At 44.7% G+C, this 24,776-nt stretch overlaps 2 protein-coding genes across 7 annotated transcripts in view; one reads left to right on the forward strand and one right to left on the reverse strand.

Annotated features, from left to right (window-relative positions):
• The window catches only part of slf1 (SMC5-SMC6 complex localization factor 1), a 35,820-nt gene extending 27,965 nt beyond the window's left edge, over nucleotides 1-7,855 (forward strand). Inside the window, exon 18 of the mRNA XM_084360092.1 lies at nucleotides 6,849-7,855. Coding sequence (XP_084216218.1) covers nucleotides 6,849-7,345 — 497 coding nt within the window. The 3' untranslated portion in view covers nucleotides 7,346-7,855. The remainder of the gene's footprint in view (nucleotides 1-6,848) is intronic.
• A 561-nt stretch (nucleotides 7,856-8,416) lies between these two features.
• Nucleotides 8,417-24,776, reverse strand: part of mctp1a (multiple C2 domains, transmembrane 1a) — a 150,403-nt gene continuing 134,043 nt past the window's right edge. For all 6 annotated transcript variants that reach the window (XM_084360087.1, XM_084360088.1, XM_084360090.1 and 3 more), the window contains 4 exons: nucleotides 20,512-20,621; nucleotides 19,628-19,737; nucleotides 19,289-19,386; nucleotides 8,417-11,591 (listed from right to left, as the gene is read on the reverse strand). In XM_084360087.1, the coding sequence (XP_084216213.1) occupies nucleotides 11,520-11,591; nucleotides 19,289-19,386; nucleotides 19,628-19,737; nucleotides 20,512-20,621 (390 nt within the window). In that variant the 3' untranslated portion in view covers nucleotides 8,417-11,519. The remainder of the gene's footprint in view (nucleotides 11,592-19,288; nucleotides 19,387-19,627; nucleotides 19,738-20,511; nucleotides 20,622-24,776) is intronic.

Genomic DNA, 24,776 nt, shown 5'->3' on the forward strand with positions numbered 1-24,776 from the left:
TCCACTCTGGCAGCGTTCCTCCTTTTATACATCCATGGCAGGGTCATGAAATGGAACAAAGCGTATGTTGGATGAAAGATTAATATACGCCCGCTCGTGCAGGATGAGTCATCGACATTTTTAATGATTTGCCAGGAAATTACAAATTCATAAATAATATATAATTCAAAAATATATAAAAAATAAATAAAAAATACCTACAACATTTTTTTGCCTCTATTGGGCCTGATACTGGCGCATAGGTGCGATATGGAGCCAACAATATGTGAAAAAACACTTAAAACATCAATTTTGACTTTAAGTACAGAAAAAAACAACACGTCATAGTGCTTCTTGGACAAGTCTTTGCCATGAAAATAAAACCCTAATGAGTTTAATTTGTATTAAATCATTATGCCCATTAAAAACTTTGCAGATGGAATATAAACCTGTATTATTTAATTTTTAATTTTTGTATTTATTGTGTTTTTATCTTGCTCTATTCTTCTGTATTCTTGGATTGATTTTTGTTGTTTTGTAGCCACATTACGGTCCACTTAACACTATCAAATTAACTCCCAGACAGTTTGAGTAACCTAACCGGGTTTAGTGCACGTTAACGGCAGCACAGGAAACTGTTCACTCTCTCAGGGCATGATGATTCAGTGCATGATATATTATTAGCGCTAACGGTGGATGTCAGTGATTAGCCTTTTCTGATTCAAGAGACCAGTTAAGAGTTCATTTAGGGCTCCACTCTGATTATTTAAGATGCTTAACACCAGCCGCTGATCAGCATCCTGTAATTTAGAGTATATCTGCTGCCCCCTCTCACTCGATGTGTCGGAGTGGCAGGGGATTACGCAGAGCTAGCAGTTGGTGTCCGTGCGTACACATGTTACCTTATCTGCCCCACCTCCTCCTGAAGGCTATGATCCAAGTGTAATCTGTGCCTGACCGGGCAGTGAGGAGAGCAGGACCACGGTAATCACACACAACCTGTTAAGGATGGCGCTCACCTGTGACTGGGAGGACAAAGCACTGGCTATAATGACATTAGTAGAGGTGGTGTAGCACCGTTCCCGCTTCTCTAATATGGGCATACAAAAGACATTGACCTGACTGCATCATCTGGTGAAACCTCCCGAGGCCAGGCTTTTTATACTGTGAATATCAATGCAGAAAATGGGAGAAAAATATCCCTGAATGCTCAGACAGCGTTGCTAAAGCAGGGAGGGATTTTAGCATATTCACGTCTGCCTGGTCTTTTCTCTTTCCTGCATCTGATGCCTCTCCGCTGGCTGCTTTGGTGCTTCACTTGGGTCGGCCTTGTTGTTTTTGCTGTGGTTTCTAGTCGCTAGCTAGCAGCTCCCTGTGGATATGTGATGCCGTGCCCCTGGCTGCAGTTCACACACTCGCCCTGCCTCTCTCATTGAGGCAGCGAGGGGGGAAAAGAGAAAGAGAGAGAGGATGTTTACCATGCTGTGGAGCTGCCTGCTTCCCAGCTTGTCTGCCTCAGACCAGAGACACAGAGAGAGGGAGACATAGGGGGAGGGAGCACTGCATCTTTCTTTCCTTCCCTCCCTCCCTCCCTCCCTCTTTTTGCGCCAGTTTTCCCCTCCTCCCCTCTCGCTTTTATATTTCTTGTCTTCGCCTGCCCTCTAAAGGCCAAAGGGCTTTGCGCTTTGTATGTATATGTATGTGTGTGTATGTGAACGTGTGCATGTGTGTGCGTATATACCAGTCAGACTGCATCTGGCTGGTGCATCAGGCAGTGGCTCTTGCTCGACATGTGCGTTTCCTCCCTCTGCTCTGGCTTCAGAGCTGAGGTCTTAGCGGGGCATTTTCACATTCATGTACACACACACACACACACACACACACACAAACGAACACACGCACGCACACACACATAAAGGATGGTGTAATTACCCTGTGCTCTCATGTAATCCCCCAGGTGTTGTATTTATCTCCACTGCAGCATATCTGACACCCAGCGCCAATACCTGGATTCACTTCAGTCAACGTCCCTGCACCAAACCATTCCCCAGTCTCTAGTCTCATAACTGTGTGTGTGTGTGTGTGTGTGTGTGTGTGTGTGTGTGTGTGTGTGTGTGTGTGTGTGTTAAAAACAGCACGTGACGCTATTTTCATGTCCTCTGTTAGAAAATACGTGATTCAGCAGTGACTATGACCACAGACATCTTAAGTATTAAGTGCAGTTGCTGTGTGGTAAGACATTAGAGTGTGTTTTATATCCCAGGATGGATCTTCTTGTAGTATAGACAGGGAGGAAAATAAATTTAAAATCCTGGAAAAGCAAAAAAACACAAGCTGATGCTTAATGGAAAAAAAATCCGAGCAGGTAAACATGCAAATGTGACAGCACGCACCGGCAGACACGGTTAGCTTTCAGGCAGACAGATCCACAATCAAACACGCAGCCGTACAGGCAGTCGCAAAGACTTTCAGGCAAGCCGAGCCCAGGGCCGTGCTGCGGGGGGCCCTCTCCTCCCCACACCAGTGTCGTCTCTCAGGTTGGAGCCTGTCTGTCAGACGCGGGTTTGACACAATGACGTCGGGGAACTTTGGGGCGTCTGTATCTTGCGTTTCTTTCTCCAGCGCTGGTGATGTGCATCTCGCGTGTAAGCGAACAGAGCTGACAGAAAGAAAACTGGAAGAGACAGTGGTAGGTTGGATTTGGCTAAAAGCACTGGAGCAGACACCTTTTATATGAATTTGGGTGGATTGTGTGTTTCAGTTCGTTTTATCATCATTTGAGAGTTTCTAAGGAAACTCTAGTGCCAAAAGATTTCTATTGTTTGACAATGGGAATCTTGTATTGTAAGTGCTGCTTCATCTGGTGATTTATGCTTAAATTATCCCTATTTTTGTTACACTCATTGACAATCTTCACTGCTGCAACAAGCCATTTTCCCATGAGAGGAGAACGCACTGTAGGAGTTTCATCTTATTTAACTAATGCATGGAATTCATGCTGCTCAAGGGGCTGGTGTAATTTAAAAATGTAGTTCATGCATATACACTTGACATATTTGAGTATTCTTGATTTAAATTTTTCTCCCTTTGTTTGTTTTTTATGTGGCAGTTTGAATGTCCCTGTGTTGTGCCAGCTGAGGACAAGTGCGGCTGCAGTAAGTGTCTGTGAAAGGGGGAGGAGTAGGTAGGAGCGAGAGAAGTGAACCTTGTACTCCCTTTTTCCTTTTCTTCATATTTGGTTGAAAACACTCCACAGAGTGCTTGGGTTCGTGGCCCAAATGCCTCCGCTGCACCTTAAAGGCCCCTTGCAGGGCTCAGTCCAAGGCCGGCCCTCTCAAAGGAAGCCACAGAATAGGACTCATTGTGAAGAGAAAAAAAACGACCTCGCTCGTAAAAAAAAAACCATGCCATCTTTTTCAGAGCTCACCTGGAAGGGACAAAGATGGATCCATTTTACGGCACACCAGACACTGTTGCATGTTCCTGTGTGTCTGTATGGGGTATTGTAGTAGTGTTTTTTCCATATTCTGGTGGACCTGAACGTCTCTGCTGTGTATCTGCCATGGTTGGCTTCACACATTACAGCCCCTCCTACTGGATGAGCGTAATAGCGAGGACAGCTTGTTATAGAAACCTGGTGATTATGACCCGCTGTGAACAACCTCACTCTGTCTCACACACGCCACGCCGCTCCGTCTCCCTCTCCCTCCCTCTTGGCCTTTCTCTTGTGGCCACTTTGATCAAATCTGTGCTCTTACGTCCTTGACTGCTGCCCCCGATGCCTGACCCCTGCATTTGAAATTTCCCCGCTTATGTAAAAGTTTATGTAGATTAATGCCACAATTTATGCAGATTCAGTTTTCGCCACTCAGGCTTGAAGCACTAAAAGGTAGATGAGCGCTGACCTTCCCCACTAACAGCTACGTGAGCTCTCAGCGATTATCTCATAACTGCTGCACACGGTGTTGGTTCTGTGGCAGACAGAGAGATGGAGAGCAATTTCAGAATTCATAACGTTCCATTTTTAACCTTTTTTTCAAAAGTGTCATTTAAAAAATGGCTGTCTTTTTGTCAAAATGGCATTCGTGAGGCTTAGTAAGTGTGGTTTATGTCACAGTGCGCCACACACACGTACACATGCACACACACACATGATTGTCCCTCCTTTAAGACATCATGCCTCCTGCAGCCCCACAGTGTCTGTCAAACAGAAACAACTGCCAGCAGTGGTATCAAGCAGCCGTCTGTGTGTCACGCCGAGCCTCCACAGAGCCGTAAACTCGCAAGTGGCAGCAGCATTGCAGAGGCTGAACAGTCAAGTGCCATCAAGAGCAGTTTGCCATAGAAATGGGTCTATCTGAAAGCAAACAAAGGGCTCACACTTGACTCGACCCGCTCCGTGTAGGCTAAGTGCGCACAGGCCTGTCTGACACTGGAAAATGGCTTTCAGTCTGAGCAGACAAAGCAGAAGAGTAGAGAGAGTAGACGGTAAATGTCACCATTCTAACTTTCCTGGGAGGAATAAAGTGTTCAGCTGTGACTGTCATGTCCAGTTTAAATGTGGTGAAGCACGTCTGTAAGGATAAGGCAAGGTTACTTGATTTGAATTTGTAGAAAATTATTATATGATTATTTTTAGCATTAATGTACCTCTTCTGTCTCTTTCACTAAAATAGTATTAAAAGCTCTTCAATGAAAGGGAAAGCCTAGACTCAGTCATTGCAGCACAGTCACAAGTGATTTGGATTAACTTTTTTCCCACGAATCATCCTCACAAACCTCGTTTTCACATCTGAACTTTTAGCAGAGCAATTTTCTGACATCACAGTCGAGGTCTGTTGCGAGGTTGACACCCCCGGTAGCGCTCTGTGTTAGTGTTACTGATGATAGCGATGAGCACGCTCACAGCATTAGATCAAAAAAAAAAAAAAAAAAGCTAGCAGGAAAGCAGAGCCTCATTTAGGTCACTAACCCTCTGCGCCTTTTACACAAACACAAAGTGACCCGCCAGTCACACAGTTGAGACGAGGTGTCAGCTGAAGTTAGTGCTGAAGTGAGCTAAAAGCCCTGGCTGGCACCGAGGCCCAGTGGGAAAACAGCTGTTCACTTTAACTCCTCACTTCACCGCGAGTGTGTGTGGGGGAGTTTGTGCGTGAGTGTACTTTACAGAATATGCAGTCATGTGTGTGAGTGTGTGTGTGTTGTTTGTGCACTATTTATATCCATTGCCGTGTCCCGCCGTTGACCCGTGCGGCGTCTCTTCCGCCTTATTTGATAATGATGCTGCGGCCTTCAGTAGCTCGGCTGCATGACGCTGTGTCATGACGTTATCACTGAAGCTTCAGCTGGCTGTTTACCCTGAACTCATTAACCTCCTTGTCTCAGGCTAACCAGTCAGTTCAAATGAAATACTTACCGAATCTTAATCTTATTGAATTGAACATTATAATTTAAACTTCATTACTAAGGGCCAGCTGCATAAAACTTGATGTAGATTGACAACTAAACATGCAGAAACATGCATGTATATTCTTTTCATCAGATTTAAAGAGCTGTGCGTGCCCTAAATTATGTAATATAAATCTTAAACCTGGTGGAAACATACTCATTATTTCTCATAAATGAGTTTGTTGGCTCTACCTCGTAACCAGCAACATACACTGTAAAGAGGATGCCATACCCGAGTACAGGTTTGCTTAAGGAAATTAACCAAAACTATAGGAATCTGGAGGCTTGACTAAAAAGAACAAAAGAGTGGGGGAAGTCTGGGCGAGCCACGCCGTGGGCCAAAGGACCCAGAACTTCCCTCCCTAAAGTAAAAAAAAAGTTCACAAACTAAATGAATCCAACAAAAGCATTGAAAAACAATACAATCAATGATAGAGCTCATATTGAAACAGGTTTTACAAAGTGCTGCACAATTCCAGATCTGACTGACACAGTCACTTCACAAATACGCCTCTGAGTGAACGCTGTGTGTAAGCTATAGACACGATGTAAGTGAAGTTGAGAAACAACTTTAACAATGTTTTACTCTAAAGTTTCTCATCCTGTACTTCATGTCCAAATCGTCATTTCACCCACAGCTATCTCTAGACGGGCGTGTGTACTTCTGGTCTGAAGTATGAATTCTTCCTTTATAAGCACCTTTTTTATGTGTGGGTAAAAGCTGTGTATTTTTTGTGCGTACACATCGTTGATAGATCTGGCCCCAAATGTTCTCTGTGCAAATTTCCAGGGAAATACTTTCAGGTCACACCACTCACATCCTTCATTGCTTTAATTCTATGAGGCAACTTCGAGATGAGCCTGAGAGAACGGAGAAGAATACTGGGAGGGTCAAAGAGTATGTTTAAGTAACTATTGCATTTGGATTTTCAGTTTTGTCTTGTGTGTGTGAAGGCTGTGACATGCTCTAAGTGCCCGTGCGTGCACTTTGTCTCGAGCACTCCATCAGCTGAATACATGATGTGCTCTCGTCCTTGCGCTTTCATGCGGAGAGTTGTTTTAGTTCAATAGAGCCATTTACAGATCCTCTTAAATACTCTCTTCCTGTCTTTGTACAAAATTGATGAAGTGTTTGGTGCTATTGGAACAAAGTTGAGCAGACTGTTGAGTGTTCTTTAAGCAAGGCAGCACAATTAAAAAATGACTCACCTGGTTAAAAGTATCAAAAGTATTTACAGGCAAACATGTTCTATCAGGCCTGTCGCAGGTTGTTTTTCGATCCATGCATACAACCTTGTTAAGTGCAGTAATGTGGAAATGGAAACTGTTATGTGCGTTAAATAGAAGTTAAGATATAAATGACAGCAGTCAGAGTCAGTAAAGGTTGTGTGGTCTGATCCTGTGTATCTCTGCCCCTCCAGGCTCAGCTCTCCTGCAGCAGACTGATGGAGACGGGCGGACTGCGCTGGATCTGGTCTCTGCGACGAATCAGAGGGAGGAGGTCCTCCACAGCGCACAGGTCGGAGACTCAAAGAGAAACAGAGCAGTGACTGAGGTCTTGAACCTGCCCCTCCTGGAGGCCGGATCCACTCTGCTGGCCCACCTCATTTTCTCCTACCAGCAAGAGAGGGGCCTGTCGGGCTGCATGCAGCCCAGCGACCCATCCAGCAGCCTGGCCTACAGGCTGGTCAGTGCCCTGGAAGCACACTCCGTCCAAAATGTGACTATGGGCTGGACGGACCAGCGGGCGGCGAGGCTGGTGGAGGATGCGAAGACGCTGTTGGAGCTCAGCAGAGGGAGTTACCTGGGGCAGGTGCCTCAGGCAGTGAAAGAGTGCAAAGGAGAGAATACACAGTTTCTAATGGAGATACTGGAATATGTTAAGTCTCAGGGAGAGGCGCTAGTGGCTGACTTGTGAAATGAAAATCTGTAAAAAGACTTGAATGCACAACTTGTGGTTGAAATGTTATGTGTCTGTTAGAAACAGCTGTTCACTATATCATCACACAAGTCACCAAGGCCTTAAAATTATACAAACACCTTCTGGGTGTCTGTTAATGTATGCCTCTAAAATGACGGGGCTCTTTCTCTTTTCCCATTCAGATAAATGGGTAAGCATGCATTCTGAAAGTTAGCTGTTCATTTCTAGAGAATCCATTTCATACTTTTGATAAAACAACATAGTTTGGAGTTATTTACTCCTTGTGTCAGTCGAAAATATTTCATGTTGACAAAATTTCCCTGTAAAATGTGTTTATGTTGAATGTTTTTAGTTGCACCTTTTTATACAACACTAAAATTTCTGTAGACTGTTACTACCTCAAGTTCTTGTTTTCTGCAGCTACTTTTCTGAATGTACAAAGATACAATTGTTTCTTCACATGTTATTATTTAACAAAATAAATGAAAATAAATTAACTGAAAACTCGGAAGTACGGATATTTGTACTTTAAAATGTAGGGAGTAAAAGTAAAATAAATACTCAAGTTAAGCACAGATACCTGAAAAATCTACTTAAGTACAATAGCAAAGTATTGATTACATCAGCAGAGTGGTCAGGTATTTTGTACCAATAAATCAAGGGAAAAATGGCTTCTGCAGTGTAAGACTAAAAGGTACTCTAACAAATGAGTGGCTTCATGTGGGGGCCACAGCAAAGGAGTAAAACCAGTTCTCACAGAAGTCCTCCTGAGATGCTCGAGGCACTGATGTGCACTCAGGGACTCAGCCACACAGACAGCAGTGAGGAATGAGCCACTTCCTGAAGCCGAACATGACTGTAGAAAGGAGCTTAGGCCCGCTTGTTGGAGTGGGCGATGGAGCAACGGAGGTGTTGAGTAGAGAGAGCTGAACCTGAAATGTGAGCGTAGTTTGTATCGGAGACTGAGATGAATGGCCCTATACTCCTGCTCGCTCCAACGGCGTTGACATAAAAATGAGATTGTTGATGCGGAGAACAGATTCTGCAATAAGCCAGACACTCTGAAGATGATAAAAAATATTTAATCCTTTGTTTGTTGTCTCTTTTTTTTTTTTCTTTCAAAATAAGCAACATACATCAGATGCATTTAACTTCTCAATGCGGAAAATATACATAATATTTCTCATTTTTCACCCCTCCTGACCAAGCCATGTGTCAGCTCCTTATTCCTGCTCTCATTGGTCAGAACTGGGCACATAAAGATGATGTCACAAGCAGGCAACATCGCAGGCGGAAAAAAAGACAGATCTTAGAAAATGAGACAGGCATACACCTACATTACAATATCATCACCAGACCATCAACAGGCATACTGTATAAAATACAAACATAAATTAATAAGCTATGTACAGTTATTATTTAAAAAATAAATAGTCTCATCTCAACTTGGTGCAAATAAAAGTGCTTTTTTTTCCTTTACAGCTGTCTGTCTGATACATTCCTTTATATAACTTATTTTCTCTACGTCATACAAAATAAAAACACTTTGGTTTGCTTGCAAATGGAGCCAAAGTCCAATAATAAATGACAAAATAAAAAAAAAGAAACGGTATTTGGATGCAATACCACACAATAGTCACCACGATTTGCTGTAAAATAACTACATACAGTAGTAGACACATACATATCAGGTATTCAAACAGTCCCTTCAGGCATTATAAAAAGCCATCCTTCACGAGCCGCAGAGTGTGTTTGTTGAGGAGGCTATAATCAGTCTGCGACGCCGCTCTTGGGGGACAGTCTGTTATTGTCTTTCAAGTGGATTCCTCAAAGCAACAAAACAAAATCAATGGCCCTCTGGAGTGACAGATCCGAGCCTGTTGATATTTAAGCATGGCGATGGATGGGTGAGCAGGGAGGGAGCAGGAGAGGGTAGAGGCGATGGCAGGCAGACAGGCAGGGCGAGAGGATGACAAAATGGCAGCGGAGAGCTCTAGTTGTGGCGAGGAGGGGGTTTAGAGTGATAAAGACGGACAGACAGACAGACAGACAAAGGGGGGAAAGATGGAGGCAGGGATCAGTAGGATGAGAGGAGGCCTCCTCAAATGTAGCCCGAGCTGTGATCTTTCAACAGATGCTCAGCAAGAAGCCCGGGAGACCGTCCCTTCAGACAGGGTCGCAACCCCGCTCACTGACGAATGAGGGAACCGCAGAGAGAGCAAACGGAGAGAAGCATGATGGGAAGAGGGGTCTGAAATAGCATCAAATGCACACACACACACACACACACACACACATCCCTCGGTCCCTGACATCTCAGGCCTTAGTCCCCGCAGAGCCTCGTCTTGTCACACGGCGACTTGCTGCTCATCTAGCTGACGGCCTTCCACACCAGCAGTCTCCACAGCTGGCACTTCTGCTGCGCCACACACACACACATGCTTTTACATGCTGACACACACACTGGCTCATAGACTGAATCCACGCATCAGTCTACAGCTGGAGGGAAGATACAAATGTAACCAACGCTGAGAAAAGCAACATGTCTTTGATTGTATAAACGTGTATACGCAAACACTCTCACATACACAGTTCACGTACAGAAGCCTCTGTCTCTGGGAAGACGGATCAAAGTTGAGCTGTGGGCACAGGAGGTGGGGCAGATGGAGAGGGCGGCCAGCCTGGGGCACAGCATCACAGAGAGCATGTTTGTGCAATGTGCGAGTGTGTGTGTGTGTGTGTGTGTGTGTGCTTGTGAGGGAGAGAATGTGCCTGCTCAAATGGGATGTTATGCTTTCATCCGTGAGCAAGTAGGTACAGTATGTGTACGTGAGATCACTTAAAAAAGCAATGTGAGAGGATGGGTTGGTTTCTTTGTGTGTCTGCATGCAAGCTTTGTGCGCGTGAATGCTCTCATGTGTGTGGCCGCCGAGGCAAACGCACAGGGGCAGGGGAGACCAGCCTTTCAAACAAGATTAGGGCTGCGGCTGCCTAAAGGCCTGCCTGCCTGGCGACACTCTGCATAGACTGGGTGACATCTATATCAACACCAGGACGGCAGAAGGCCCAGTCTGCTGCGCCTCCTGACACACAGAGGACGGGAGGTGTCTCTCTGATTGACTGACTGGAGATTTTGACATGTTTTAAAGAGGTTAAATGAGGCTACAGCTAAATGATCTGAATGGTTTGGGGCCTAACTCCAACTGTCTGAACAGTGTTGCTCTTTTCTCCTCTGGGTTTTTCATTTTATGATGTAATCACAATCTATTTTAAGACTCACTGTACTCGTACCACTGCCCACCGTGGTTTCTTTTTCTGTTTTTTATTTCTGCTTTGGAGTCAAATCTTTCATAAAAAGCCAATTTGGCCGTCGTGTTGAAGCACAGAGAGATACCACCACAAGCCTTCAGCCTGTTGGTCCAGGTTTGTGTTTGTGTGGAAGGACATATCTGGAGGCTACCACCATAATTGCTAATCAACTTGGCCGGCTGAGTTAATTGGAGACAAACCAAATTACTGCCATTGAACATAACATCGTTACCACATCCAAGAGGGGAAGAAAACAAAAGATTCTTCCGTACAAAAACAATTAGAAAATATCAACATATTACCAAAATCATTTAATAACTATCATATCTAAAAAAAAAAAAAAAAAGTCTATTGCAGAGCCATAATGCAGATTGTTAGTATAAGGCTTGTATTTTGATAACCGTGGACACGCCGAGAATGTCTTTTTGGGACGGTGAGTATAAATGTTAAAACTCGTTTTTACTCGTGTGACACTTGTGGCAAGCAAATGGTCAGAGTCCCCCGAGCTGTCAGAGTGATGGAGAGAAGAAAGGAGGAGAGTGGCTCACACGGCTGAGAAAAAGGTCATTCCATCCATCCTTCCCGCTCGCCCTTAAAATCAATCAAAAGCATAACAATTCAAAAGATTACTCATTTTCTTTTCATACAAAAATTACACCTTCGGGAAACTGCACTGTACATCATGAGTAATTAAAGACAGAAAAAAAGGGTTTAAGAGAAGAAAATAGGAGAGGAAAAAAAAAAAGGAAGGATAGTTGAGCCGAGCTGGTCCAGAGCCGTCTTCCTCTGCTCCTCAGTGTCCAGTAATAGATCACGAGAAGAAAAGTGGAGAAGAGAAGAGTTGGTGGGCGGACACAGTCATCTACCCGGGGTTGTTTTTCTTCCTTTTATTTGGACTGGGATTGGGATCCAGTTTCAGCTCTCGGTACTGCACCTGTTAAAACACACAGAGACACACACGCAGGCATACGCGCACACAAGCACGCACACACACACACAACACACACCACCCGGTCAGGTGGAAAGAGCAAAGGATGCTTGAATAGCACAGAAACCCTCCAGAGGCTCTCTGAGTCCAGCTGTGTGGAACAGTGGCCTCAGGGAGGGGATTACACACTGATTACAACACACACACAGACACACATAAAGACACTCACATGTACGTACACACACATACACAAACACAATCCATGTACACTGTTCAAAGCTCCGAATACACTCGCCCTTGCACACAAATGTAAGCGTACACGCATACTTCCACAGATGTGGGACAGTGGCCTAAGGGAAGGGATCACACAAACAAACAGAGAACAGGGCAAGGCCTCATGGGAAAGCTTGGAGAGACAACAGAGTCATCTCAGCATGGCAAGATGGTGGAAGGAGAGAAAGGGCAAAGAGATGGGAAGGAAACAGAGGGTAGAAAAAACGCAGTGTAACCCTTTCAGTTACAGTAACTACGGCATCATTAACACAGTATTGATCCTAAATGCTCGTTAGGAAATTCCTACTTAGTATAGGCTGGAGAGGTTACCGAACACACTGGAGATTTTCACTGTGTTTGCATCATTCATGTTACAAGAAACAAAAAAAAAAACAACAACAACGTGCAACCTCTTCTACATCTTTCTCTCTCCACTAGATGCTCGCCATCAGACATTACATGCAGAACAGCATCATAACATTGGAGGGTTTTCTAACTATTTGGGGTGGTTCAGCGTCAAACAGCAAAAAGTCCAGAATTTCTAGTTTCCATTATTTAACTTAAAGTTTACTCAAGGATTTACGGAAGGAAACTAGAGCCCGGCTGATATATTGGTTGGTCGATTGTAGCCTATCACAGATATATCGATGTCCACATGTTCTCAGATATCTGCCAACATGAAAACTTGTATTTTTCATCCATAGTGCAGTTCAAGATGCTTGTCTAAAGTGTGTGTGACCCATATCAATTTTTGAATAAAAAAATATAACATGATCATTTGTGAGCCTTCAAGGTGCTAGTTGCATTTTGCATTTTGTTGCCTTTGGACAGAGCCAGGCTGGCTGTTTCCTCTGGTTTCTAGTCTGTATGCTAAGCTAAGCTAACTATCACCCAGCTGTAACTTCATGTTTAACAAACATACGAGAGTGGTATCCATCTTCTCATCTATCTGACGGCAAGAAAGGAAATAAGTGACTTCCTACGTATGTCAAAAGCATTGCTTTAATCCTACAAGTTACCAAGACAATAAATGTCTCATGCCAGACAAACTTAAAGGGGCAGTTCACCCCAAAATCAAACAACAAGTTTTTACTCTTATCAGTATAGCTATTTATTCATCTTAACTGTTTCGGTGTGAGTTGCCAAGTTTTGGAGATGTCTGCCTTCTCTTGAATATAATGGAACTGGATAGCACTCGGCTCGTGGTGCTCAAAGCGCCGAAAAATATATATCTGAAAAACTCAAGGAGACCACATAATCACTGAGGGAGAGTCACCTGGTTTACCCAAAGGGAACTGATTACCACTTCATGTGATGCTTAGCAAAGACGGTGTGCCGATCTTAGAAAGAAACTGCTCTGAAGTGATGGACACTCAACACGCAACAGCATCACAGTGGCTGAGCATCAACAACCAGAGACTGTCACTCCGCCAGTCTCTCACTTTCAAATGTACACACACTTGTGCACGCACACACAAATACAGTCGCTAGCCTAGACAGATTCAAGACACTGACAAGCACTAGCCACTGAATCAGAATACTAATGGAAAAAGAAAAAAAACAAGACTTAACAGTCACAGCACCAAAGAGCCAGTATCGTCTGTGGGATCCTCCCTAGGCTGATGTACTGTAGGCTACTCTGCCTGTCTGACTGACTGACACTCTCTCTGATTCTCCAGGCAGACAACAAACTGACGTCAATATGGTTTCTCTGTTCTGTCTCATGGTGGGTCTGTCTGCTGTGGACGGGAACAGCGGCGTCTCTCAGCGCTGGCTGGGAACGAGTCTTTATCATCCATCTTCTACTGGTTCCCACTGTCGCTTCAGTGACGCCTTCCAGTACCCTCTGCCTGAAATGTACGAGTCTGAGCTGCAAGGCGTCTGTGTGCGCTCGAGAATGAAGACGCATATTAGTACCAGCAAAGAGAATTTACAAACACACACACCCGAGCCTTCCACATCATACAGACACACTCTTGTATCATTAATATCCCGTACAAATCCGCCACGGTATGCACAGGCAATGGTGTATTTTGGCTCCTCTGTCTCACAGCGGTGGTCACCAATGTCTCGTTAAGGTGGTTAGGCCAGCATGTGTTGCTCTCTACGCCTCACTAGCCAGCCAGACTGCACTGATTCAGATCTGGATACTCCTCACTGTCCACAAGGCAAACTAACATCCTACCAAACAGCTGTACAAACACAACCGGTTTGCTGGATACAGTGAGAGAGAAGAGAGATGAGGAGATAGTCTGAAAGGCGACGAGGAAGTAATCCAGGTGGAGAAAACAAGGGAATAAAGGAACGATGGGAAGCGATAGAGCGAAGGGACAAAAATAGACAGAAAGATGAAGGGAGGAAGGGCAGAGAGCAGGATAAACCAACAAAGTGAATAGGAGAGAAAACAATGAGAGTGAAGAAGATACAGGGTGAGACGGAGGGAGATCTGTGGACACTCGGGTGATGACAGATACTGTTCTCATGTGGGTGTGGATCCTTTTACGGCCCTGCCAACTAAAGCAGACAACGGAGCGACACCCAGGGGACAGAGAAGGGGTTTATACGACCCCATCTGTGTGTGTGTGTGTGTGTGTGTGTGTGTGTGGCGGTAGTTTCGTTAGGGGACCATGACAGTCCTGGCAGAGTGCCCACATCCACTGCGATCAATGACAGTGGTGCATCCATGGATGAAGAAGTGAGAGAATGGTTGAATGATTTAATTCACTCATGAGTGAAGGAGTAACAGCACATCTGCATGTAGCGCAGATACACGGACAAATACCTGCGATTGCAAGAAAATTCACCAAAAATCCACCTTTTATTAAAAAAAAATGTTCCTCCATATGAACTTACTCTCGCTCAGCGTTTGCTGCCAGCTTCAAGCGAGCTAACGTGGATCCAAAAGTAGGACAGATATTTTACGGGATCACCGACTGTTAGTGGGACCATTATACGGCCAAACGCCTACAGCAGCAAAAAGGAACAGGCAATTTAATTCTGCGTGTTGACATTCCTGTCCAAACAAAACTCTTTGTGAGTGCAGGCGAAGAAAAGTTTGCATGTCAGTAGAAGAGTCGTTTTTTGTTTCTCTTGAAGGGTAGTGACAAAAAGAAAGGGTGGGAAAAAAAACAACAATATCTCAATCAAACAGGAGTTTGCTCTGTGAAGAGCTGCCAGCCAAGAGAATTCCGGCTCATGCGTCACAGGTTCAATTCCACCTTACAGGTGACAGGCCTGCGTGATGCTATACCCTTGGCTCCCCCGCTCACCTCACCTAATAACATGCACACACACACACACATACACAAACACACACAGTCACCGATCCGATGCAGAAAACAAGAGCTAGTTAAAGTCAAAAAACAGAAGAAAAGGCAGAGGAGGCGAGGAGAAAGTGGGACGTTAGCAAAATAAAAGAAACCGGAATTGGGTGAAAGTAAAAAAGTGCGGTAATGCGGCAAGCACATAAGCAATTTGGTAGCGCGAGTGGGGAGCTTAAAGGGAACATCGACAAGAGAGGCAGTGGGTAAAGACCCAGCGCTGCTCAAAGGCTGCTCCACCCTCGCTCCTCTCCTCTCCTCTTCCAAATGTTGACAGTACAAGTGCAAAACAGGCTTTGAAGTGTGCTCTGCTGAAGGGGCGCCGTGTACCGTGCATCGTGCTTCGTTTAACAGTGATACCCACAAAGCATCCTGGGACCTGCTCCTCGCTCGCTCTCTCTCTGCCTCTCGTTCCCTCTCTCCCTCTCGCGCTGAACCTTTGACAGTGTTTTGATGATGCCAGTGTGGGCAGACAGACAAGGCGAAAACCAAGGTGGGTGACAGTGAGCGAAAAAAAGGCGAATAGGCGAGTAAATAAATGAAGTCAAGAAAGGCAAGGGAGCAACATTTTAATGATACTATGTTATTCTGTTTTCCCGTCCTTTCAGGGGAGCACAAACCTCAGCGGGTTTCATCTCATGTGATGACTAATGGAGCATAAGGGTTATTAAATGTTTCCAGGGAAACACTAGCGTCTATAGTTCACACATCTGCAGATCGGAGGATTCAGCACTCACGTCTACTGCTGGGAAAGAAAAGGGATGTCAAGGTGACATAAACCAGAGAGCAAAAAATTTACAAAGTAAGGAAAGTTTTGCCTATTAGCTGCTCTGGCATGACACACACTGAATAGTGACTAATTGGCCACTTGCAGTGAAATGTTTAAATTTGTCACAAAAAGTGGAGAAGGACAAAGAGAAGGAGAGAGAGACCTCTGCTAGATAGAAGTAATGACATCTGGCTACGAGTCAACCTTTAACTATCCTGCCTTTTGACCCCTGCGTGTCCAGGGAGGTTTCATCCCCAACATAAATGTTGTCTAAAAATATTAACCCGACTCCCCTCCGCTCATTAGGCGCTAAATTGGAATTCATGCTTATTTTTGTACCGGGGGTTTGATCCAGCTACTTTACACCGATCATAAAGGGCCACTTGGCATGCTAATTGCCTTGGCCCTACTTATGCACTCCCTAGCTCACATGGCTAATGGTGTCGTAAAACATACTGGTGCACTGACACCTCCCAAACGCCAGGTAGGGAATACTTTGCACTATAAAGGTGCTCAGTTTGGCCTCGTTTAAGAGGACATGAAGGATTCCCTGATAATGACCATAACGATAGCTTACACTGGTGAAGGGTCCAACACGAAACTGTTGCCAGGAGAGGGACGGTGACTCTTTCACGCACACATGTCAGCCTTTGACATTGCTGCTCACAGAGAGACATAATGATTTAAGTAAACTGTTCAGGTGGTAAAAAAAAGGTAACTCTGCCTGTTGCAGCTTCCATGCACCAACAGGGATTTGGTTTTTAAAGGGTGTTTGACAATGCTGTTAGGGGCCCGGTGTCATTGATTTAAAGAGCCTGCAAGACTGAAGTACCTTCCGTTAACAGCGCAACTGATGTGCTGTTGCCAGTAGACCTGCAACTAATTACTGTTTTCATTATTAATTATTCTGCAGATTATTTTCACGATTAATCAATTTATCGTAGTTTATAAGATGTCAAAAAATGCTCAAAAATATGATGAAAAGTGATGTCTTCAAACTGTTTTTTTTTTTGTCCAACCAACAGTCCAAAACCCAGAGATTCTGTATTTACCATCATACATGACAAAAAAAGCTGCAAATCTTTCCATTTAAGAAGCTGGGACTTGCAAATATTTGACATTTTTGCTTCGAATGACTGCAAATGATTGTCTTTTGATCAACTAATCAATTAATCAGCTAATCTTTGCAGCTCTACACTAAACGCCAACTCCCTTTCATGTACTAAAACTTCTGTAATTCTTTACTGTAAAGCTGTACGGCTACATAAGTTATGATGGACTGTGGCCCAGTGTGGATGCCCTTTGTATATAAAGTCATTAGAGCCTCATCAGTTCTGTCTGCACCGAAGCACCTCCAAATGATGCGGAACACTGCACTGAAACACCCCCAACCTACCTCACATGCCCTACTGCTGGGTGAGCATGTGTGTGTGGGATTATGTATGTGTGTTAGGTCACGCCAGGGCCCTAAAATAGCACTTCATTAGTCATCCAGGGTATCAGGCATAGTGGGCCCTTGCACCAATGCCAGTAGGTGCCATGGGCCATTCCCGCGAGGGGGATGCTCCATTTGGACCCCAACACCTCTGTGTATCATCGCAGAGCCTAAAGGGCATAATCCCCACAGACGGCTTTGACCCAGGAAGGCGGGGGCAGGCAATGAGGTGAACCCACCACCGCAGGCAGCAGCGGGACGCACCGCAGAGCAGAACGTTCTGGTCTGTTTTTAGCCAACGACCGCAGTGCGGGGTGCCTTCGCAGAAAATTAACCTTTGGATTGAGTGAGAAAGTGATCGGCGATGGTCTCACTTCTTAACAGCTGACTAAGCAGTGAATCTGAATTTTAATGCTCATCTCTTATTGATAAAAACAAGACTGCCGTGCCTTCAATAATCAAACTAGTCATCTCCACCGATCAGTCAACTCTACTTGTACTTTCTGTTCTCATTCCTCCTCCGGTTCCTCTATTTCCATCCTCATCTTTCCTCCCCTGAAATCTATTCTTACCCCCTCTCCCCTGGTCTTTCACCCTCATTACTCGCAAAGCCTCCAAACTGTCAGTTAAACCTGGCAACAATTACCATTCCAACAGCTGCAGCAATAACCGTTACAGTAGCACTTACAGTATTACTTATACAGTAGGCACAACTCCAGCAGCACGGGCACCAGACCAGAGCACCATGTCTGCCCCCACCTTTCCTAGCCAGCAGGCCCTCATTAGGGGCCTTGTAAAGGCCTTATACCTGCCGGGGCTGGGCCCCTTCGCCGCTCCGTTCCACCAGGCTCCAGGTGTGTAAGGTGGCTGCACTTCACCAGAGGGGACAGCTTGGGCTCATTTAAGCCGATGGCTACCTGCCTGGTGCCTACTGCTGCAGCAGGGCCCAGTAAACGAAGAAACTGTAAAACTGCACGGGGGCCGAAAGGGGGGAGAACACGGGGGGTTGGCAGGGGTGTGCAGGGGAGCAAGGATTATGACCCTGTAAAGATGAAAGAAGTTGTGGGCAACAAGCGATCAAAGAGGAAGTGTGTCAGTGCTGATGTGGCGGTTGGTCGTATCAGAGGCCCTGGGTCGTTCAGCCTCGGCCTGCATGTGTGTTCATCTATGCGTTCCGGTGCGTGTGTATTGAACCCAGCACAGCAGGGCTTAACAGCCACAGCGGACACCATCGGTGCTGGATATCACAACGACTTTCACAAGCTGCCGCTTAATTGCAGTTTAAACTGCACTTTGTCCCGAGCAGCACAGCACGTTACAGCTAACATACACACACACATCCACATCTACACAACATATTTTACCTAACGAAGCATCTGTAGTCTTCAGCCACAAAGTTAATCTGATCTCACGGTTAATGTAGAAGCAAAACCGCATGGGGCTGGTTAACTGTTGGTTTACACTCTGTTCCAATTACTAGCATAGCTGGGAAACAACAGCTAACTGTAATTGTGTGTGAGTGTATGTGCATGGAGTCAATCAATCTAGTTATGTGCCGGGCACTAAACTCACTTAACCTCGTTATCTTATTACACAGCTCCAGCTTTGAATGTGGAAATTGAATTAGACTAGGAAGCTTTTAATAGGAAAACACAGAAACGACTTTAAAACAATTAGATTAGATGTGTGCGTGGCTAAAAACAATGGAAAGTCAGTTCACATGAAAGCACAACAGTGAGGAGCCAACGACCGAGAGGAAGAAAAGGAAAGAAAACAGACGTTGTGAGTTTGAGAGAGAGGAGATCATAAAAGGAGCCCTAACCCTTGCCCATGTCTGGAACTGACAGATGTGTTGTCAGAAAGATATAAAAGATGAGACAAAGATGAAAGCCGAAGGTTCACCCACCACTTGTACATCTGAGGGCACTCGGGACAGAAAGTCTAGCAGCTCGTTGTTATCAATGGTGTAAGGGTCTCGCAGCTTCTTGGTGAATTTATTCACCCCTGTAGAGAGAGAGAGAAACGGTGGGGGGGCAGGTAGAGGAGAGTTGGTGAACTGTCTGTGGCGGAAGTTGTTAGCCTTTTATGAGTTGTTGCGCTCTCTGAAAAGCGCATTCACAGAGAGAGTAATGCAAATTTTAACTCTTACTTTGCATTACATGTATTTACATTTAATATACCTTTTCAATCTAATAACTTACGCTTACAAGTCAATACATTTTATACATCTTTTATATCAGCTCACCCCAGGCTAGCACAATGTATCTTAGAGGGATGAAGTAGATGACGGTGGTGGCCACTCCGAGAGCCACAATGGCCAGCCAGCTTAAGAAAGGCACAGTCCAGTTAAATGTGCTGCAAAGAGAGGAAAAAAAGAGACTGTAAACATCGGGAGACGTGGCGAAACATGCAGAGAGGAGTAGAGAGTCAGAGAGGGCATTTTAATTCTTTTCTCAAGCAAAACAAGATGATCTGGATGCCCCCGCAATACAAATTCATCACACTCACTGGAACTTTTGCAGAAGGAAATAACTTCACCCGAAGTTCTTACAGGTCGGCATTACAGGGTGAGAATGTGCTCCGACTCAATACAATTCTCACTATATAATCAGTAAAGTGCCCTCAACCTTACAGAAACACAGGTCAGAGATGTTTCAGTTTGATTTAAAATGTGTTTACTTGTAACTGAAGAAAGGACCTGTGGCCTGACTCCTTCTTTTACTGCAGCTTTTAATCAAAACAAAACTCCCCGCCTCCCCTTCCCTTTGTACGTCTATGTGAAAGTAAAGCTGCCTGTGTAAGCAGGAGTATACAGTAAATAAATGGATGTGAGCGTGTGTGTGCATGTGCAGTGACGTGTGTTTAATCTAGTATGTAGTAGTAGATGATTCAGTTAAGAGGTCGTGCAGGGTTAAGTGAGATGTGATGGACATAAAGACAGACAGCCTGTGTTTTTGTCTCTCGGGGTTGGGTGTCACGCTGACACCGTTTCCTGAGAGCGGCACAGAGTTATATTCAGTTAGGCTGACAAGGGGAAGCGGGGCAACCTAGCATTGCGGAAAAAACACACAGGGACGTGCGGAGCAGAGCGGAGCGGGCCGGGTGCCGAGGAGCGGGCTTACGACTCACTTCTTTATCCTCTCGCCATAGGAGGCTACTTCATCCAGTGCATTCTGCACGCTGATGCACACGTCCTGAATGGCATAAAGCTTGTTCATGAAGCCCTTTCTCTCCGAGTCCTGCAAGAGGACAGATAGAGATGTAGGCAAGGGGGAAAGAAAGCGAGGGTGAGGGAGGAGACAGTGAAGAGAGGGGAGGAGAGGAGAGAGAAGACAGAGGCTGGGCACAGGCATCCTTGTGAAAACAATACATTTTAAATAGCGTCAAAGATTTGGAGTGGGGAGCCAAATCACCGGATATCCTGCATGAACTGACGGAGTGCTTTCATTCCAGGCAGTAATAGAGATATAAAGTCGGCAGAACAAATCAAAATGTTTCCCTCCTTACAAAAGCTCACACAGGAAAATTTGAATATGTGAATAGAGAGGCAGAATTAAACTGAAAGCCAAATGGATACATCAATTTTTGGGCGCTCTTTCTCCCTCTCTGCTGCTGCCAAGACAGCTAGGAAGACCGGGCAGAGCCCTCTTTTGTTCTGCTGGCTGGCACACTGTGATGATGTCACCAGCCGTGACATCATTATCATCCTTATTAACGCCGTCACCCACCATGAAGAGCTCTTCCTTTTCAACTTTTGATGGTTGGGAATATCGTGAGGAGTCGGCGAAAGAAACCACAAACTAGGCAGGCAATCTAAAATTTACAATCCCCCTCTCTCACTGAAATAAAGTGAAGAATTTAAGAAGTCATGCAACAGTCAACGAGCTGCCTGCTGACTGACTGACAGGCAGGGACAGGATGGATCTGGACGGAATGAGGTGACAGAGAGTGATCTAGAGCCGTTGGCTGAGTGAGGACATCAACACGCAGACTGGTTGCGGCTGGATGTGATTGGTGGGCATGCTTGGGAGACAAAAAAGGGGGCATAACAAGAAGAGGTGGACTATTTGTTCTCGGAGGAAAGTTACAAAAGAGTCCAGCGGGACTGTCATTGTTGGTCAGTTTACAATTATGGGTCATGGGTCAGCTAACTGGCAGAAGACTTTCAATATAAGATCATCCAGTTCGAGTATGTCACCACACCAGCACGCATACAACTATACAAAACATTTTTATTGCTGATATATTGCTTGCTAATAATATTCTTGATCGGATGAATTGATGTGCTTTCCCCCCCTTTTGTTGAGAGTATTAATGAACACTTGTGAATGAAAACACTCCACTAAAGATGCCAGAAAGTTTCATGCTTTAGATAAGAAAGAGTCTGGATTTCATAAGGCTGGAGAATAAAGTATCACACAGCTGTTTGTGAGTTAATTAACTGCAAAATGGACCGGAAAAGTTTAAAGAGGAACCAGAAGATTATTTTTTTTGTTAGAGAAATAGCATGAAAAAGCGATGGCTGTGTTAATGACGAAGATGGATGGACGCTGTTAGATTAGAGAAGTAATCCTTATCATTATAACCAAAGAGGACAGTGAAGCAGTCAAAGACATGAAACCTCCGGGACCCCAGAGGCCTTTACCGCATTTCACTCCATGAGACCAGTCCGCCCTCCACCTCACCACAACCCTCCCATTGAGACCCCAAACACCCAACCCTCCCCACACTGCCCTGAAACCCACCCTCTTCTTTTTACTCTCCATCCAGGATCAGATAATGTGAAAAATGAACCATGGAGCAGCCAGGGAGACCACATGGCCTCCCCAGCAAAACCACACAAGACAAATAGATATAATTAGACAGCCTCCCTGGGTTATTTTTCTTCGCAAATATTTTACAAGACTCCCTTTCTTTCTTTTTCTCTCTCTCCTCCTCTTCTCCGTCCTTTCCTCAGAGTCCATCTGTTTTTCATTGCTCGCTAAAACAAATCTCAGAACGCAGGGTCTATTGTGCTGGGCTGGGTTAGGCCGAGCTGAGCCGGGCTGGGCCCGGTCAGGCCGTTTTATTTTCGGGCCCAGACTCAGGGGAGAGTGTTTGAGGGCCAGGGGAGTGGTGTGAGAGAGCGGGCGGGGGTGGAGAGGATAAGTCAGAGGTCATCGGAGTATAAACCATTGCCACATGCCCCTCGGACTGCGGTCTGACTCGTATTTCCTGTCTTCAAACACGACTCGGGGAGGCGGGAGGTAGCAATAACACAGAGGGCCACGGAGAACCTTGTTTTCCCAGCTTCCCCGCACACTGCGCACATATGGAGCCAGGCAACCTGTTCTTATAATGGAACCTAATACGCACACAAACACACACACACATACGCACACCCTTCAGCTATTAGATAAGGTTGATCTGCACACCTGGTCTTGTGGCTCTGCAAACGATATTATGCCCCGACATAGATTAGACGACGAGGGCCCTTCACTCCTAAAAGCAGTTTCTTTCTCTACTGAACAAGTTTGTTTAGACTGCAATGTCATCACTGACGGAGAGGTAACTGATACAGAAAGATGAGGAGGGAGACATGGCATTCACACATCACAGTCAAGGTTAGAGGAAGCTTTCTTTCTCTTAATTCAGATTTCTCACAAAATGGTGAAATATTTGAGGATGAGGTGAGCTTCCTAAGACACATTTGCACATCCTCAAGAGTGGATCCATCACTGGCATAATAAGTCAAATCAAGTACTCCGTTTCGAAATGCTTGTGCTGTGCATTACACAAAAAGAAGGACTCAGGGCCGGTATTTCCATCTGTCTCTTCCTGTGTCTGTCAGAGAGACTAAGTGGCTTTGTTTGGAGACCTGAAGGCAAGACTAATAAAATGAAATCTGCGAGGCCTCTCTCACGCTTTGACTTGGCTACAGTTGCACGTCAAGTTAATGCTCAAGTATGCCACAAATCCCGGCACCTCTGACAACAGCGTTCTGACGGATGATGCCGCATGGCTTGAATCATTCAGACAAATAGTGTAATAAGCCTGCCTAATGACTTTAGCATCATGCACTTTAATGGACTGCGACCGTAGGTTAATCTGCGATGTGTTACGCTGACATGTTACAGTAACTGCAAGTTCAGTCTGCGTGTTACAAATTGTCATTGCAGATGAATGACAGAACATTCATTCTTACTTGATTTCATGCACTGTAAGAAGTAAATGTGATACGTCGGATTCTCATACCATGTTCATATGTATAGGAAGTGTAGAATAGTTCATACAGTTGCACTTTTACAATGTCAATGAGTGGGATTAATCCTTAAGATGGGGTTGCAACAGTTCTATATTTTTACCATGTGATAACCATCTCAGATAATATCACAGTATACGGTATAACAAAATTATTATAATTATTGAAATCTGTTACAATGACCCTTACAGCCATGATAACAGAAGGGTATGTTGGTTTTATTTTATGTCCTTACAGACATGAAACTTGATATATTGTTGAAATATTATGTTTTTTAATATGTTAGAATTCAAATGCACACGGTATATGGTATAGTTGTCAGCTTTCATACCTTAAAATCAGCACATCGCTGCAACCCTACCTAAAGATTTGAGACTTACTTTGCGTCACAACTATATTTGATATAAACCGAATTCTTAAGAGGAAGCATAATGTTTGCATATACTGACGGAGCGCTAACATTAAATGAGAACAAATTATATGCAAGAATATAGAAACACTGAATATAAATTAGCATCCCCAGTTGTGGCTTGACAGAATATGTAAGAGGAGAGAATACATACGGTTTTAATTTTTTGAATGCCCATGACCATCGGTGAGCTAATGCAATACACCAGTAATTTGTGGAATGCAAACTCCAGAGCGTTTATGTAATATACATGCAAAGGAATCATTATTATTAATCATTATTCTCTCTGTCTTTTCCTGCTTGGCCTACCTATCGTTATGAAAATCATTTGTTTTATAATCTACCGTATAGCAAAGGGGTCAGGAGTTAAGGGTACAGACGGACTGCATACTACTGTGTATTAAATGAAAAACTGCATTGAGATGATCTGTTTACCCCGTGAATGAAATGTGCAGGGAAAAACTCTTTGACATCAATTAACTCTCATCAGGGCGGTGGGAGAAATTTTTCCTGAGTCTTTGTTGGCAGAGAGTTGTTTTAATTGCATGCATGCCATTTAAAGACAATAAATGCATCTTTTGTGGTTATGTCCAAAGTTTGCATCATTGTTTCGATGTGTGGAGTGGGATACGAAATCGCAGCCAAGCACCCATCAGTTCAGCATCGAGCCACCCTGTGTGCAAGTGTGTGCAGCAGGCTGCATCATGGGAATGCTCCCATCAGGGAAGACAGAGGCGGGAGAGG

This window comes from Pagrus pagrus (genome assembly GCF_965226575.1).
Source record: "Pagrus pagrus genome assembly, chromosome: 8".
Classification (NCBI taxonomy): domain Eukaryota; kingdom Metazoa; phylum Chordata; class Actinopteri; order Spariformes; family Sparidae; genus Pagrus; species Pagrus pagrus.